At 40.6% G+C, this 18,700-nt stretch overlaps 1 protein-coding gene across 4 annotated transcripts in view; it reads left to right on the top strand.

Annotated features, from left to right (window-relative positions):
- Positions 1-18,700, top strand: part of Znf385d (zinc finger protein 385D) — a 910,681-nt gene that overhangs the window by 804,755 nt on the left and 87,226 nt on the right. For all 4 annotated transcript variants that reach the window (XM_041662856.1, XM_041662858.1, XM_041662859.1 and 1 more), the window contains one exon: positions 6,714-6,876. In XM_041662856.1, coding sequence (XP_041518790.1) covers positions 6,714-6,876 — 163 coding nt within the window. The remainder of the gene's footprint in view (positions 1-6,713; positions 6,877-18,700) is intronic.

Here is an 18,700-nt window from a genome sequence, read left to right as displayed (position 1 = left end):
AAGTTCCAAAAGTCGTGGCACAGGGCTTAGCTTTTGCTTACTATTATTATTCATTGTCATCATTATTATTCAATATAATTATTATTTATTATCATAACAAGTCACGTTCCTCTAGCTGCCACAACTTGGGCCATAGAAAAGCAATAGAATATATGTAATAGGTGAAAGTAACGGTGTCAAAGTTCACTATGCAACAATAATTACCTAGACAGGAAAAGTAACATCAGAAAATGAAAGGAAGAAACTCAGGCGACATCACATAGAGGGTTAGAACAGACTCAACTAGAGTGGAAGGTTTTCAAGTTAACTTGGTATTTTCAGTTCATCTCTCCTAGACAGAAGGTTCTAGACATAGGGCTGTAGATAGGTATTGATGACAGAGATATAGCTAACATATATACATATGAAGTCATAGACAAGGACCCTATGATTGGCATCAGAATTTATTCTTTGTTTTTAAACTAGTCTCATATACCCCATGCTGTATTTGAATTCCTCATCTTCCTGTCTGTACTTCCTAAGTGCTGCAATTTATGGCATGTATGCATACTTTATTTTTACTTTTGTTTTATTTTTATTTTTGCTTTATTTTTGGTGTTATTCTGGTACTTGAACTTGCATGCTCAGTGATCACTCTAGCATATATTATCAGTCATCTTTTTTTTTTTTAAATTTTGAGATAGACTCTAACTATGTTACCAAAACTGGCCTTGAACTCACTCCACAGAGATAGAACTCACATTCTCAGGCCTTGGATTCCTGAGCAGCTGAGATTACAAGCCCTGTGCCCCAAGGCCCAAATAGGAAGGAAATACATTTCTGATAATGGTTCACTCCTGGTTCACACTGATACTCAGAGTGGTCTGAACCTCTGTCTAGTGTTTCCAACTTCTTGGCTTATTAGCCCAAGATCTGAAAACTGGCTCACACAGACTTACCAAAGAAGCCAGACAAACTTATTTGAAGGAAAATGGTGGCTTAGGTGATAGAGTAAGTCTGCTTTGCTGGTGACCATGGAAGTGAGGATCCCCAAGGACTCTGATTACTGCTCAGATCTTCATTTTGTTTTATAGGGTCCTAGAGAATGAGAAGTTGGTCACTAAGGGGCGTGGTTTGGGTAGTTTTCTATTTTGACTGGTAGATTAAGTCATACATACATTGTTCCTGCTCTATTTCCCAGCTTTACATAGGCATCATATAGGAGATTCTCTCTAAAAAGTTGAAAGTGAATATAGTTGTCGCACTGAGCAAGCCCCGCAGATGAGTTCAATTAAGATCAAAGTTTCTAGGTACAGTGTTTGGAGAGTGGCTTGTGCACATGGTGCATGCAGGTGCAGGAACTAGACTGCTAAGTGCATTGTCACAGAGGCCCATGATCCTAACTCCAAGACAAATGGAAAGCCTCAGGGAACTAAGCTGCTTCCTGTGCTTGCCATCTCCATATACTGCCTATATTTATGGATAGAACTATTTAACCTTCAAATGATTTTGCATCGATGATTAAAAACTCATAGTTTGGAGATGCGGACCTTGGAAGATTTGATAATTTGTGTCTGTGGAATAAAGTCATCACGTATAGACCGGAAGTAGAAAATACAAACAAGCTCATTACTTGCACATGTAGTAACATGTAGGCTTGAGGTTGTAGGTAACTACAACTTGGATAGCTTCCTAAGTTATGAAAGTGAACAGGAGTTCGGGTTTTGGGAAGCACTAATGATGAGTTATGGGATGGTAAGGAGATAGAATACAGGGAAAACAGAAAGCTGTCTTATTTCTCAGATACTTATCAGCCTAAACTCTCACTGTAGATCATAGGTCAGAACCTTCCTGGATGAGGCAGGATTTGATAACCTTCAATCTCCTTTCTTTGTAAGAGTGACAGGGAGAATAGGGAAGGTGAGTGGGCTGCGTGACTAGGTCTTCACTGTAAGAAATGCTTTAATCAAATGCCATAAACTAAGAGCAAGCATGCCCCTGTACTGTGTACATAAGGGGGGAATAAAGCCAAAGCACCATTGTTGGGTTGTTGGTCTCTGTGCCCTAGCAGCATTTTTGCGAGAATGAGTTCCTAGAGAAAATTCATAATAAAATGCTGGTATAAATCAGAATTACTCAACAGGCTTATGCTACAGTCAAACATTAGGCCCTGTTAACAGGATCTTACTCTGCCATCCCTTCTGCTCTCTGGTCCCTTCTGTTCTCTGTTGCTGTTGAATAAATTTAAATTTTTATTTATTTTTTACTATGTGTGTGTGCATGTGTGTGTGTGTACGTGTGTGTGTGTGATTTCTATGCGTACACCACACACCACATGTGTACACATACCTAAAATGGCAAAAGAGGATGTCAGAAACTCAGATCCCCTGGAATTGGAGCTATCATTGTGAGCGGCCTGGTGTGGGTACTGGAAACCCAACCTAGGTCCTCTGCAAGAGCTGCGAGCACTCTTAGCTGTTCAGCTGCTTCTCCATTCCCAACTGTTGAATTAATGCAGATGCAGTGTAGACCAGAGGCGTTCCATAGGAACCACTGGAGGCACTCTGAAGGGTTGGGGGCCTTTGCAGAGGAAAACAGTCTCACAGCTGGGAGTGGACAGAACACCACTGTGGTGATCCACATGTTCTGCTAGGCTTTCTGTTTCCTGCGCTCACAGCTTCTCAGAGGGCGGTTTCCTTGTTCAGGTAATAAACAGTTCCTTTGGAGAATACAATAGGATATCCTTGTTCTTTTCCAGGAGGCCTCCACTAGACAGTAATCTTATGATCTTCTGGGCACTTCAGAAAGTCAAGTTTCCACCCAGAGCCAGAGATAGACTCAGATTCCATTCTTTGGTGCAATCAGCAGGGCTGCTGTTTCGGCTCCTTATTTTACAAGGCTCTGATTATGGGAGAGGTACCCATCTTCAGTGACCACAGTGTTCTAATATTTGACTATCTGTATAATAACCTGCAGTCCTTAGAGTTTCTGATTCCAGATGCCTAGAACAGACACCGAGGATGTGCACTTTACCAGGTCCTTACGAGTACTAAGGAGCATGCGGTTCTTGTTATAAAAAACTAACCAAGACCACACGAGCCTCTCCACATTGATTCTTTATGGTAACCAGGTATACAAGCTTACATAAAAAATCTTAATTTTTGAGAATGACACCAAATAAAAGTTATACAAAACATAAATTTAGAAGGAGCAAGTTGTAAAAGTATACAATGACAAGCCATTATCAAATCTGCCAGGGTGTCAGGGATGCAGGGTTTCTCTAAGTAGCTTTGGAGGTCGTCCTGAACTCATTCTTTCAAACAAGCTGACCTTGAACTCCCAGAGATCTGCTTGCCTCTGCCCTGGAATGCTGGGATCAAAGGTAAGTGCCAGCACCACCCAGGTGCTGGTGTTTGTTTGAAGAGATGACTCCCCTCTCAAGTGTTAGCTACTTAAAAGTTAATTGTATCCTCTTTGGAAACTGAGGTCTGCTGGGGCTAAAAGAGAGCTTGGAATATGCGTGATAACATCTCAAGATGAGGAAAGCTGTGATAGCACTGAGAAGCAGGGTATAGAGCACACTTAGAACGGTATCATCCCTTTATGCAGGACATGCCTCTGAGATGACATCTGTTAAGCTCTATGATGCTATTTGCTAGCTCAAGAGTCACATCAATGCAGCGATTTCTGTGACACCATCAGCTTGCTGTTATAGCATAGTTCTCCTATATTGGCTTCCGTGTATATGATTCGTCTTCACTTACAGAGGACAGAATCCTGAAATCATCTCAATTATAAGCATATTTGCTGATTTGATGATGACATCGTTTGTGTTTAAAAATAGACATTTGCTTGTCACTTCAGGAGTCTCAGTTTCTCTGAATGATTTAGTTCAGAAACGGACTGATTACTACCCAAAATAGCCTCATAGGGGACAAAGTACACTGGTATATAGCAAGACTGCCTTGCATCTCTCTGCCTCAAAGAGCAGATGAGGCCCCAAATAAGCCTTGGCCAAGCGATGCTTTTGAAAATCTTTTAGAAGCATGCTGCTCAGGCTTCAACCTTGCCAACGGTGACACAGAGAGATGAGCCCGAATACCCTCTGAAGTCAGTCCCATGCCCTAAAGCATAAGGCGAGTTGGTTAGATTTCCACTTTCACACAAGCCCGAGCATCCATGAATCAAGTCAGACAACGCAATTAGGGTCAGTAGGTATAGATTAGAGCCTTTCTACCAGGATGCCCAAAGGATAGTTCCCAAACTCCACGAAATGTCAGGTGAATGAAATTCAAAATATCTAGGATGGGCATGAATCTGGATTCTTTTTCAAATCGGTTCCACCACCTCCATTGTCAGCATGCACCTGCTCACACCCAGCTAGCCTTTTCGGCTGGCCTCCAACACTGTCGTCCAGCACTCTCAAATTCTACCCACCCTGTACTGCCCGCAGCTCTTTACACCTTCCCACCCTTTGACTCTTTCTGTCCTACCTAGACAAGTCTTTGTTGCCTAGTAGGGAAAACGTAGGTAATCTGTAACCAAAGTGATTAACGTGGTACTTCAAGGCTAGCACTTGGTGAACGTGACTGTGAGTATGCCTTTGTTATGTTTTCAATCTCAACCTGTCAGATGCGTCAAGCAAGAGCCTGCCAACTCCAGTGCCTTCTGTCATTCTCTCCTGGCTGAGTCTTCCTGAGCCACCAGTAAACCTCAGGCTTCTGCACCTGTGCAGAGAAAGACTCGTCTTTCTTTGTGGACTGTGCTCACTCTTTGCAGGAATTCTTTTGTAGAAAGAGTCTTCATTTCAAAAGCAAAATCATTCACCTAGGCTATATTATGGTAAATCTCTCATCCCGTGAAAATGTATAATTTTCTAGGATCTTTTAACATGTATACCTTGAAACTGAGCAATGGCTGCACCACACCTATAACTCCACACTGAAAAGACTGAAACAAGAACAGCCTAAGTGTGAGGCCAAGGCCAACATGGCCGACAGAGTGAACTTGTAGCACTATTTGAAATATAGGTGCATTTGAAGACATAAGTGGAGAGAGTAACCTTGATTAAAATTCAATTTTTAAATACGTATTACTAAAACATTCCTGTCAATCACTAGGGAAAAGCACTTTGTTTTAAGGGATATTATGTAGCAGTGATCTGAAGAACACATCCAGCTCCCACGTGCATTTAATCTGTTATAGTATGTGCTTCACTTGCAGTGCAACATGGGAAATTGAAAAGTAGAGCCAGGCAGAAAAACAAAACAAAGTATTCTGTCAGAGCTGCTTTCCCCCTTAAAATCAGGGCAATGGAACCTGTCACTGACGTCACAGTTAACTGCAGCATGGTTGAACTTTCTGTTGGATTCACACTATGTCTTCTGGTGTTCTGTGTCATTAGAAATGTGTACCTGGTGCATGAGTGTGCTCTCTGTTCAAACTGTTTCTAATATAGAGTTTCCTTATCCAGTGCTCTTTCAATAAAGGTACCTAGGCCTTTGAGGACATTATATCAGAATGATGCAAATTAAGGTGTAGACTATTTGTTTACTTATTAAAGTATATTATAATAGATGACCCCACTTGCTCTAATTGATATAATGAAATCATTGCGATTTTTAATAGGTAAATGGAACATGTAGCTTAATATGCAATAGGAAGTAATGAGTAACCCAACAGATGCAGTAGACCTTCAATGATATTTACAGAAGTAATCCTAAAAAGTTTTGTCCTGCACAATGTTGGAATCTAATACTCTCCTTGTTTATCCATGTACCACTTCAGCAAAGGCTTTTATCTTTTCCATGAACATTAATAAATATTTCAGAGCAGATGACTTTCTGCTTCAAGTAGTGTGTCCAAAACTCCTTAAAAAGAGTTTGAAGAGAATATGCGAGGGGAGATGCTGCAGGTCTATAAATCCCAGTCCTGAGAAGGCAGAAGCAAGAATGTCTCAAGTTCCAGACTAGTGGTAGCTATGTAGACAGTGGCTCAATATCTGCACATCCCCCCCCCCCTGGTAACAAATAGCAGCCTTAGGAAATACAGATTGCCTTTAAAACAGAATCTCAGAAACCACAGATGAAAGAATGATCACTTCAGGTACTTAAGAGCCACAAAGCCTCCTAATCATGACATTAATGCTGGAGAGAAACATCGCCTAGAACTCCCTAAGGAAGCCCTGGGATGAAGCAGAAGGACAAAAAGAATCAGGAAATCCCCCTGCTTCTCCAAGCCCCATTTAGACTTCAACCTGTGTTTGCTTTTGTGTTTTTAAGTTCAGCCTCCTGAGTGCACACATCCTCGGTTATGTAAAATCTTGTAGACCCAGTGAGGGAGTGTTCCTCAGTCACATTGGAGAAAGAGAAAAGATGCTTTGTGAACAGAGTAGGTGAGAATCCCTCTGCTAGAACCTTTGTTAGTTCTTCCTTGGAGCCCAGCATCTCTGCTGGCAGAACAAAGGTATAAATTCTTACACCCCCACACTCTAAAAAGAAAATGTTGATGTGTTAATATTCAGCTTCTTAAGAGAAGCAACTAGATATTTCTTCCTTCTGCCTCTTAGAATTTAATTCCCATTGCTTTATACGCATCATTTTAAGGACATCCCTGGCCAGCATTAAGCATGAATGGTACCTGTTATTGAAAGAGAGTCTGTATTTGTGGTAATACAGAGAATGCCAGTTTAGAAATGAGCCTGATTGCATGGTTCATTGTGTTCTCCTTTGTAGAGCCAGGCTGCGGCCCACTACAAAGGCACGAAACATGCCAAGAAGCTCAAAGCACTGGAAGCCATGAAAAATAAGCAGAAATCAGTCACTGCCAAGGACAGCGCAAAGACTGCCTTCACCTCCATCACTACCAATACCATGACCACCAGCTCTGACAAAACAGGTTAAGCAATGATCTTTGTTGTTGTCCTTCTCATGGTTTGGGGGTTCCCTTCTTTGTCTAACCCCATGTCTGTTCAAGTATGTGCCCACTACATCGACACGCTCTGGAATCCATCTGTGTGATGGTAATTGGTTCCTTTCATTTTCCACAACCCTTATGAGGATCGCTAGTTTCCTAATGGATTTTGCATACTGCAGTAGTCTAATGGAGGTTTAGAGAGACCCAGTTGTTATGATTATCTGGAAGCCAAGGTTCCCGCTTTTTCAGGCATGGGTTTTGTGTGTGTCTTCAACAATTTCTGCGCAATAACTGCATGAGTGATTGGTCTAGCCTTGAACACACAGCTAAATCTACTGAATGAATGGGACAGAGCTGGATGGAGCCACTACTACCCCTAGGCTTTACTTGCATAAATTGCAAGCACTGTATTGTTTTCAGTGTGTCTATGTGCTTGGGCTCCTGATAGCTGGGTAACCTTCCTTCTGCATGTGCAGGTAAGTGTTCTTGATGCCATTTATTCTTCTTAAAGATCTTCACCAAAAAATAATGGCCTGCTGATTGGCTACTGGGTTAGTGTGAAAATGACCAGCTTATTCACAGCTAACAAGCTAGTGGTTTTCCCTAAGCCGGCATTTAAAATATGAGAGTACAGGTCCTTGGAATTTACTAAACAAGTAGTCCTGCATGATTTCGGGACAGAGTGGTAACAAACTGCTTACTAGAGAATAAAATTTGGAAAATAGGGGCTAGTGAGACTACTTGCCTCCCGGAGTGTACAAATGGTATGGGTAAGAAGGAAATGCTTATAACCTCACTTATAGGGCTTAGTCAGAAGGGAACCTTTTGAGTATATACATAAAAATATTGAATGCTTAGCAGGAGAACAGATTAAAGTAGTTGTATGTTTAATCCTTGGGGCACATACACAGTACTCCAGTGATCTGTGATTGAGGATACTTCCATATAGATCTAAACGGGACTGTACATTTTCATACCACGTTGAGTTTTCCATACCAACCTGCTATGGATGGGTATCTCTGACCCTTCTACCAACCTGCTATGGATGGGTATCTCTGACCCTTCTCTAAGAATCTGTGTGCATCCCACAACTGAGGCTGCAAGCATCCTTCCCCTCCATGCTGGCACCTGGTTTCTTCTGTTGTAGATTGTAAATGATCATTTTAGTGACGCTCCGGTAGATTCCCTTTGTTGTCACCATTTGTCTTAAGGGTGAGCAGGCTGTTGCTGTTGGTGCTTATCGTTTCCCTCCTTGCGTATCTAGCAGAAGAGTGATGTTCTGCATTTTAATGTAAATGTAGAAGGTCATGGTAAAAACATTTGCTTCTTCTCTCACCGTTAAAGCCTTCCTGCTTGATTTGGGTGGCTGTAGAGGAATGGGCCATGATTTCTGTTGTCAAAAAGCAGTGTAAGAATGGGTATTCCCAGTGCTATTCTTGTCATGGAGAAGGTTAATGCAGAGAAGATAGTGGCTGGGTGAAGAAAGAGGTGAGTATGATATTAAAGATTGGAGTACTATTTTTAATTACCCCAATTTTCAGGCACCAATATTGAAAAAATATATAATAATTTTTTGAATGAGTAGTCTCTTTTAAAAAATATTTTATGTCTTAACTCTCTCTCTCTCTCTGGTGTGTGTGTGTGTGTGTGTGTGTGTGTCTGTGTGTGTGTATTGTGTGAGCATGTGTATATGTACAAATGCCCAAGGAATCAAGGAAAGACATCTCAGTTCTGTTGCTAAGAATAAATACCACGTCCATGTCAACTCTTATAAAGGAAAACTTTTAACTGGTACTTGTTTACGGTTTCCGAGATTGAGTCCATTGTCATCATGGAGGAGAGCATGGCAACACACAGACAAGCATGGCACTGGAGAAACATCTGAGAGTTGTGTATCTGAATCTGCATGCAGCGGGAAGAGAGAGACTCTAGGCATATAGTGGGCTTTTGAAACCGCAAAACGGATCCCCAGTGACACACTTGCTTCAACAAGGCCACATCTCCTAATTCTCTCAAATAGTGCCAAAATTAGGCTCAGAACTAGTTTTCTAGAACAGTTAGATACTTGTCAGAAAAAGGGGGGGGACTTTATAACCAAAATTTGTGTGTCTATTAAGAATAAGAAATCAGAACTCTGCTTTTCCTGCACAAGAATGTTGTAATCTGTCATATTGTCTATGTATAAAAACGTGGAAGTACATTAAAACACATTTTTCTGATTTCACCAAGTCATCTCAATAAAAATAATTCAATTATGTGAATACATTTTAAAATTATGAAAGGATGAATGAACTAAACGAAATCAGAAGAAAAAAAAACCCTAGTTTAAAAAATTCTGAGATCCCCTAGGAGAACAGAGAGAGAAGCAAAGGGAACTGAAGCAGGTGTGGGGGAGCAGGGCAGTGGCAGGGAGGGGGCAGGTGTAGGAGAGCAGGGCAGTGGCAGGGAGGGGGCAGGTGTAGGAGAGCAGGGCAGCAGCAGGGAGGGAGCAGGTGTAGGGGAGCAGGGCAGCAGCAGGGAGAGGGCAGGTGTTGGGGAGCAGGGCAGTGGCAGGGAGGAGGCAGGTGTGGGGGAGCAGGGCAGTGGCAGGGAGGAGGCAGGTGTGGGGGAGCAGGGCAGTGGCAGGGAGGGAGCAGGTGTGGGGGAGCAGGGCAGTGGCAGGGGGGGCAGGTGTGAAGGAGCAGGGCAGTGGCAGGGAGAGGACAGGTGTGGGGGAGCAGGGCAGTGGCAGGGAGGGGAAGGTGTGGGGGAGCAGGGCAGTGGCAAGGAGGAGGCAGGTGTGGAGGAGCAGGGCAGCAGCAGGGAGGGAGAAGGTGTGGGGGAGCAGGGCAGTGTCATAGAGAGGGGAGATGGTGTGGGCCTGAATCTGAAGGTAGATGTAGGGATGTAGGGATTGTCTCTGAAATATAGCTGTGGGGCAGTCAAAGACTGCCAAGATGGCTTAGCAAGAAAAAGCATTTAACACCAAACCTCATGACCTGGGTTTGAGCCCCAGAGCCCACACAATATAAGAAGAGAAACAACACCACCATTGGTTGACCTCTGACTTCCAAACATGTACTATGGAAAGAATCACAATATACATCATACACAGGCACACACACACACACACACATACACACACACAAACACACAAGTATACATATAGGAGTTTTAATAAAAAGATAGTAAAAGAAGTTTGAGTTGCAAACCTGCTTGAAAAGCAGAAACTTTGTCAGACATTTTCTCTTAAATTCTCAGATCATACAGTGATTAGAAAAATAAGGAAGAATTGTGCTTTCGGCCTAGTGTAATGTTTTCTTGTGTTTGTGTGTGGATGTGAATAGGAATGGTCTCTGTATGCTGGCTCCTATATTTGAATGCATAGGAGGTGACAAAATTTGAAAGGATTGGCGGGGGGGGGGTATGACCTTGTTGGAGGATGTCTGGTCTTGGATGAAGTGTATTGCTGGGGTTGGGCTTTGAGGTTTCAAGGGCCCAAACCAGGCCCGGTGGCTCTTTTTCTTCCTGCTGCCTGCAGATCCAGATGTAGAACTCTCAGCTACGTCTCCAGTACCATGTCTGCCTGCCTACAAGCTGCCATGCTCTTCGCCATGAGGACAATGGACTAAACCTCTGAAACTAGGCATGCCGCAGTTAAATGCTTTTGGTTATACGAGTTGTTGTGATTATGGTGTCTCTTCAAAGCAATAGAACACTAAGACATATATATTCATACATACACACAAGTATATATACACACACACACAATTAAGGAAAAAAAATCCATGAACTTGAAAGAGAACAAGAGGGATTATATGGAGCATCTTTTAGGGAGGGAAGGGGGAACTGATATAATTGTATCATCTTTTCCAAACAACAACAAAACACAAAAGCTGGCCCTTTGAGAAAGCTCTGCAGGTAAAATAATTTGCTGCTGACCTCATAATTCGTTTCCTAGAGCTACTGTAGTAGAAGAGACCTGACTCCTACAGGTTGCCCTGTGCTGTTCACAGATGCTCCAAACAGACCCACACTTAAATTGATACACACAATGATACTAAATAAAATGTAAATTTAAAAACTGTAAAACTGAAATCTAAAAATTAATAAAAGTTATACCCCAATCAACTTGAAAAATGTATCTATGCTGTGGTGTGCTTTTGTAGAATGAATTATAAATGGCCAGATTGTGTTTTCTGTCTCTTTGTCCCTAGATCTTTATCATGTTGAGGGCTCTCATTCATTTTCTCTTTAAGCAGTCACATGGGTCTGAGTTACACTGAAGTCCTGACCTCCGTGTCCCAGTAACTTAGGTAGTAATTAATTATTTTTCTCTCAGATATCTCAGCAGCAGCATTATCTCTTTCTACATGGATTTAACACTATGGTCAGGCTTTTGAAGCAGCTACTAACTGTGACTTGCTAATTCCACATCAGTGGAAAAGAGGGTCAGCTTGTGGGTGAAGCTGAAATTTCAGTGAAAGTGACATAATGAATTCCTTTCAGTTTTACTCAAAAGTCCTAAGGCAAGGCCTGATGACCTTGAGTCAGGATAGGCTCTTCTCTCCTTCAAGGTCAGACACTGGCCTCTTCTCTAGGCCAGACCTGAGCTTTCTCCAGGCCAGATGTGAGCCTACTTCTGCCTTCCTATACCTGCTGGGCACTTACTCAGACAGTGTGCTAGTGCCAATATTTAGCATATTCCAGTAATACATTCTAAATATTGTCCTCATTTGGATAAGGTGGTGCCTGGTTATAATCATAGCACTTAGTAGATGGATGCAAATGGATCAGGAGTTCCAGGCTAGCCTCAGCTACATAGGTAGTTTGAAGACAGCCTGGGCTACAAAAGCCCTTATCTAAAAATAAGTAAACAAACAAACAAATAAATAAATAAGAAGACAAAGCTCAGCATTTGAACACAATAAGTTCTAGAATTTTACACTTTCCTTTCCGATGGTTCTGTTAAGTAACAATGATTCTTCACTGGTCATCAAATTTTAGACTTGCAAATTTTACAAAAGGTCATCAATGAGAGTCCCTAGGGAAGTGTTTTTGTGTTTTTTTTTGTCTTAATTTTTGAGACCTACTAAGTTCAGATAGAAAATACTTGACATTTGCAATGGCCCTTCAGTGACTGTCAATCAGGACTTAATTAGCCTGCTGTGTGTATGATTTACTCACATACTATAATTGCAAGGCCTGAGAAAATTTTCCTAATTTACCTAAGTCTTTTTATCAAGTCTTTATGGCATATATGTTCATCAGATGAAGCTGCTAAATCACAAATTTGTACTCTTCAGCTTCATGATTTAGACATGCACTCAGTTGCATGTTTTCTTCTCTCTCTCTCTCTCTCTCTCTCTCTCTCCTTTAAACTTAAAATCGCAGTCTGGGGATATTGTACTCGCCAGCATGAAAAGGCACCAAACTAGATTAATCGCTGGCCCTACATGTTTTCTGTGAGCAGGTGGGCAAAGTAATTTTTGGGGGGGATGTTTACAGTGACACTTCAGGGGGTCTTGGTGAATCAAACCATATTATTCTAGAAGCAGTCCACAGGTTCTCATCCTCTGTGTAAACAAAAGAATAACCTCTTTTCCAAAGCAACATATACTTAAATCCAAATCCTGAAGTCAAGATACTTTTATAATATACATGCTGGTTTAGCTTAGCAGCCCATACAATGAAATGTGTCTCTGTACTTAGCTCCTTCATAGTCAAAAAAAATCCCAAGAAAACACTATAATATACATAATCCAGGCTCTCTGTGAATTTTCTATTTTGACATGGCTTATATTTCTTTTATAAACCATTTATTTCCTTTTATACCTCTATACTCATTTTCTTCTCTCTTCTAAGCCTATGTACATTTCTCCAATACTATAACTCATATACAGGTATTTTATGTCTAAACCTGTCCTCTTGTGTATCTGTAATTCTTTACTGACTAGGAGGGCTTCTTAAAATGCTAATGAACTTATGCTGCATCATTACTAGGTCAAATAGATCCTTGCCTGGTTGCTCCACCCAGTCCAACATTGTGGAAGAGGTCTGTTCACAGCCTCTGACAGCCACATACATTTCCCCAGTTCTAAGTATGCAGCAGATCTATGTCATGCTGCTTAAAAACCCATTTAAATGCTCAGTCTCCTAAAAGAGCCAGAGGTTGCTCTGGCAGCATGGCCCAGAAAGCCAACATTTCAAAACCTTGGCTTTTATTCTGCTACCACTGAGTCATGAAAACCTCTCTTAAAGGAGCCATTCCTCTGCTTGCTTCCAGAAAACAGAACCCACTCAAAAAAATGTTGTTACTAAACCATGCTTAACTCTGTTCTTTAGTGTCTAAGATTCCTTTTTTAAGCTTTCTCAAGTTTTGTGTAGATTTATTCAACCATGTTGGTGCCAGTTTGTTGGAGTAAGGCTGCTAGTTAGTTCCCAGCCACTCAGCTCTGAAATAATCACACAGAAACTATATTATTTAAATCACTGCTTGGCCCATTAACTCTAACTTCTTTTTGGCTGACTCTTGCATATCAATTATCCATTTCTATTAATATGTATATCACCATGTGAATGTGGCTTACTGGCTAAAGTTTCAGCATGTCTCTGACAGCAGCTCCAAGACTTCTCCTTGACTCTTCCACCTTTTTCTCAGCATCTGGGTTAGTTTTCCCTACCTACCTAAGTTCTTCCCTAGCAACATTCCAAGGCAGTTTTCTTTATCCATTAGTAATAATCACAGCATACAGAGGAGAATCCCACTTCATGAGGTAAATCGGGGATATGTTTTTACTGATTTGTAGAGGTCTGACAGTGCAGGTACTAGGCTTTTGCAGCACGTGGAGACTAGGATGGCTCCCAGATTCATTTTTTCAGATACTGCTCAAGCAAAACTCCCACTCTCCCAAGACATGCACTCCTAACATAAAGCATCCTGCTACAAGCATTTTCTCACAGGAATGCAAGCACCATCAGGAGGCTCTTTATACATCAAGTGGTTTCTCTTTCTCAGAACTGACTCAAGATTGGTTAAGAAAGGGATTTTATCAAGTGTATTATATGTACCAATATACTGTATGAGTAGCAGATCAGAAAAGACATTGCAAAAATTAAATAAAATGAAGCAAAAGAGAAAAAACACAACTAACACTCGAGTAGTCTGATTCTAAGATCATTGAATAAGAATCAGAGGTTACAAATTGCACTTTGAGGATGAAATGAAAATAGCAGAAATATACCCAGCTTTTTTCATGATTAAGGATAATGGCATTTTTCTGGTTAGATAAGGTGGATAAAAATTTGGGCACATTATTTAAAACCACTCTTGAGTCATAGAAGAAATGCAGAATGAATTCTTTATTCTGACAACAGCCAATCATCTTCCTTAGTGCCAAGAGTATGAAAGCATTAGGATTTGGTCCTCTGAGCTTCTGCCCTCAGCCTCATTGAGGTGTTGATGTATGTTCTTGTTGATTACTTTTACTTTGTGATTCTTTGGGGGCCTGCCATCCAACTCCCAAGTAAATACATGGAGGTTTAGTCTTACTTGTGAATGCCCAGCCTTAGCCTGGCTTATTTCTAGCCAGTTATCTTAACTCAAATGATTCCATCTATCTTTTGTCTCTTGGATTTTACCTTTCTCTATTTCTATATATTTTTCTTTACTTCTTATTCTGTGGCTTGGAGTGTAGCTGGGTGACTGACCCCTTGAGTCCACCTCCTTCCTCCTTTTCTCGTTCTTTGATCTCTTGCTTTTCTATCTCCTATTTAATCTCTGCCTGCCAGAACCACCTATCATTTCTCTTGTCTAGCTATTGACTGTTCAGCTCTTTATTAGACCAATCAGGTGTTTTAGACAGGCAAAGTAACACAGCTTCACAGAGTTAAACAAATATAACATCAAAGAATGCAACACACCTTTACATCATTAAAACAAATCTTCCACAACATAAACAAATGTAACACATCTTAAAGAAATATCCCATAGCAGTATGATATCCACGAGGGAAGAGGAGCTGTTGCCAGATAGATATGCTCATGTGTAATTTTACATTGGAGTCTACACACATCTGTGTTTTTGACTATACATATACCTGTATGTTCATGTGAAGGGTAGAACACCTTCTGTCTGCCTCCAATTGGCTTGATGACTTTGCTTTAAAATAAATATATGGTATCCACAGATTAGTAGGAGAAAAGGCACACAAAGGTGCCAAGCTGAGAGAAAAAAGTATTCCCAAGTTCCAGTGATATCTTCCAGCTCTACACCATGTTGGCACAGGGCAGAAGAGAAGGAGGGTAGACAACTTAGGCACAAGTAATGCACTTAAATAAATGTTGACTTTGCTATAGAAGCATCACTGATAACCTGCAACAAAGTCCTCTGGGGATGGCCATGACTTTTTACTCTCTTCTGTGATAGGTAGGAGTCTTTACTGGCCAATGAGTGTCTAGAGAAGGGTCAGTGAGCCTCCCTTTACAGATTCTGTTCTTTAGAAGATGTGGAGCTGGTGAACAAAGTACTTCCCTGCATCTACTATTCCCTCATTTGTCCTCAGCTTGAAGGCTCAACTGATTACTGGTGTATTTCAGGGCAGCATTACCTGAAATTCTTCAGAGCAAATGCGCAATTGTATCTATGTGTGTAAGTATGAATAAGTGATATGTATGTGTGTGTATAAAACTCTCCTCACCAGAAATATAAAATCTATAAAATAAATAGCAAGCTAAATACACTACTCATATCCATGAAATCTAGCTATCATAATTAAATTTTAAAATTAAATCAAAATTCTCAGTGACTTTATCTTCAGATAAATTGATAATATCTGTGTCTGTGCATCTTCACACATGAGGTCCTCCTCCCATTCTTTGTGCCATTTATATAAATGGATTGAGTGCATATAATCTTACATTATGAAATATTTAAGATGGAAAATAGAAATCAATGGCATAACAAAGGAGTTGAACAATTATCAAAAGCTACAGAATAGTGCATGCGCAGCCATGAGATCATGTAGAATAGTGATGAACACCAATGTGGAAAGCACTTTAATAGCATAGTTCCTGTAGACAGGGCATACTGGCTTCTGTGGGGTTCTTAGTAAAAATAAAACTCAAGGACAGGTGGTTCAGTTTAAACCTATCCTTGACTTTATCACCTAGAGTTTGAATCTCCTGAATACGGTGTCCTTCTTTGACTGTCCATTCTCTGCCCCTTTCTCTGTCTCCAGCCCAACAACATCACTTGAGGATTAGAAGTCAGGACTGTAGAGTAACCCTCCTTTTATCTCACTGAGTGTTAAATCCTGTGTAGACAGGGGCATGTGTTCTTTTTTTGTGTACATCTGCATGGGTGCACAGATCTCTTTCCACTCCTCACTGATTCCATCTTTAAGGCATTTATGCAAACTCAACCCCAGCAGGCTCTGATATTATATAGGTTTTTGTTTGTCCACATCATGGAGATTTTACTTCCTTGTAGAACAGCCACCTTAATTTCATCATACATCTTGATCCTAACATCTAGGGGCTGGCAAATACTGATATTAAGAAATAGAACTGTACTATATTTGAGAAAGATTACTTCAAGAATCCTATTAGCAATAAAAACAACAAACTCCAAATATATAGTAACCATTTGAGTGTTTTTAGTCAGTAAATTTTAGTAGCTAAACTCTACATTTGATGGCTTTGCAATACAAGTCTAAGTTATTAACCAGCATAGCTCAGGATTTGAATGTGTGAGCACTGGGCTGTACATTTCCCAGAGCTTAAAATTAAGTTGCTATTTTAATTATCATAATTGCATTCAGATTCATCCTTCAATTACTGTGCTACTTTGGTTTCTAATGAGACTTAAGAATGTTTTAAAAACCTCTATTGAATCAGGTTGACTATCTATTGACCTTCCAGCTGTGACATTGGTAACAGCATAAAGCTGGGGCAGAGGACATACAGACTCCACTGGGAAGAGTGGCTGCTATTCAGCCAGGTCACAGTTAGCCTCTAGTTGACTTTGCTTTGATTAGAACTGCAGTTTGGGACAGTCTTCACAATGCGTCACTTTATATGATTGCTCAAATAAATCACCCTCGGAGCAGCCAAGGTCAAGAAGATCGGTATCAAGGTACTGTAAGGATGGTCCTGAGCCATTTAGATCTCGGGTTGTGCTTTGTTCAGCTTTTTGTTTCCCTAACATTAGGATTTAGTTAAACCAGAAGCAGAAATAAAGCCTGTGCCACCAAACCCTGATTTCCTTGCCGGTAGTGATTTGGGAGTAGAAAATAGCAGAAAAATAATAACTTTTAAAATCTTTCACAATTGAAACAACCAGTCTGTAGGAAAAAGAAGAAAGAAAGAAAAAACACTGACCTTCACTGAAGTACTAAGGATCAAATCTAGACCCTTGAGAAAGTCATGTAAGCATTTACCTCCATAATTTTTGTTAGCACTAACTCCAATTTCTCTTACTGGTTGGTGTTATTATGCCTGTTAGATTATTCAGTGTTGTTCCTCTTATTTGGCATGCCTAAATACCTGCCCTGCCTCTCAAAATTTGAACCTGTCAAAAATGTCTATGATGTATGTCTGCCCTTTATTTACGTTCTTTACATAAGTGTTAAAAGCACCCCCAATGAAGAGGTCTCTCTTGACTATTAAAACTTAATTTTAGGGAACATGAATTGCAGAAGATTGTGAGTACCCAGAATGGGGCAAAAATCAGTATTTCCTTATTAATAGAAATGCCACAGATCTGTAATTATCAAAATAGTGTATCTTCTAACTATTTCCAGATTCTAGCATCCTGAGTGATGAGTGGACATTTAAGACACTTTTAACAAAAAGTGCTTTGTTCTAGCAGCATCAAATAAAAGTGTTTTTCTTGTGTAATCAAAGACTCCAAAAAGTTGTGTGCCTTTGGGTTACACACACACACCAAATTTGGGGGGGGGGGGACTGGAGTGATGGTACAATGGTTAAGAGTAGTAGATGCTTTTACAAAGGCCCTGGGTTCAGTTCTCAGCACCCATGTGGTTCACAACCATCAGGAACCCCAGTTGTAGGCCATTCAATACTTTCTTCTGGCTTTTGTGGGTACCAGGCATACATCCAGGCAAAATAGCGATAAAGATAATTGAATATGTTAAAAAAATTAATTTAACAACTTGACCTAATATCTATGCCTGGAGCAATGTCGGAATAATTTACTTCCCATTGCTCTAAGTCCATGAAGTGCTTCTGTCCACTGATGTTGTCGTCTCAATTCCAAATGGAACTAAGGAGCTGGACCTATGGCTCTGCTTAGGAGCACTAGCTGCTCCTGTAGAGGACATTAATTCAGTTCCTACTACCATGTTGGGCAGCTTATAACCATCTGTACCTAGAGTTCCAAAGGACCCCAATGCTTCTTCTGGCCTCTTTAGGTATCACATATTGATGTATACATATCCGCCTCATAAACACACAGACACACACACACACGTACACACACACACACAAGAACACATATGCACACACACATACACATGTACACACACACAAGCACACTTAAAAATTATAAAACAAGCTGATTTCATTGATGAGCAAATTGACATCAGATTGATTCAGTTTAGATGTAGATTTTAAAGAATATTTCTTTACTAAAAATATGAAATGGACTTTGGTTTATTTTCCTCAAAACCCTTCCCAATATTGTAACATTCTGCACAGCCAGGAATTTCTGATTTCATCAGCTGTCTTCTTATTCCAGATAAAAAGAGGAACTTCATTATGAAAAGTCACCTCCTTGACGTTGCTGATGAACCAATTTGCTTTTTAG

Source organism: Microtus oregoni, unplaced genomic scaffold (assembly GCF_018167655.1).
Source record: "Microtus oregoni isolate MIOR12 unplaced genomic scaffold, Mior012 000013F_ref0000133, whole genome shotgun sequence".
Classification (NCBI taxonomy): Eukaryota; Metazoa; Chordata; class Mammalia; order Rodentia; family Cricetidae; genus Microtus; species Microtus oregoni.
The sequence above is the reverse complement of the archived record's forward strand: the minus strand, read 5'-3'. Positions and strand labels throughout refer to the sequence as shown.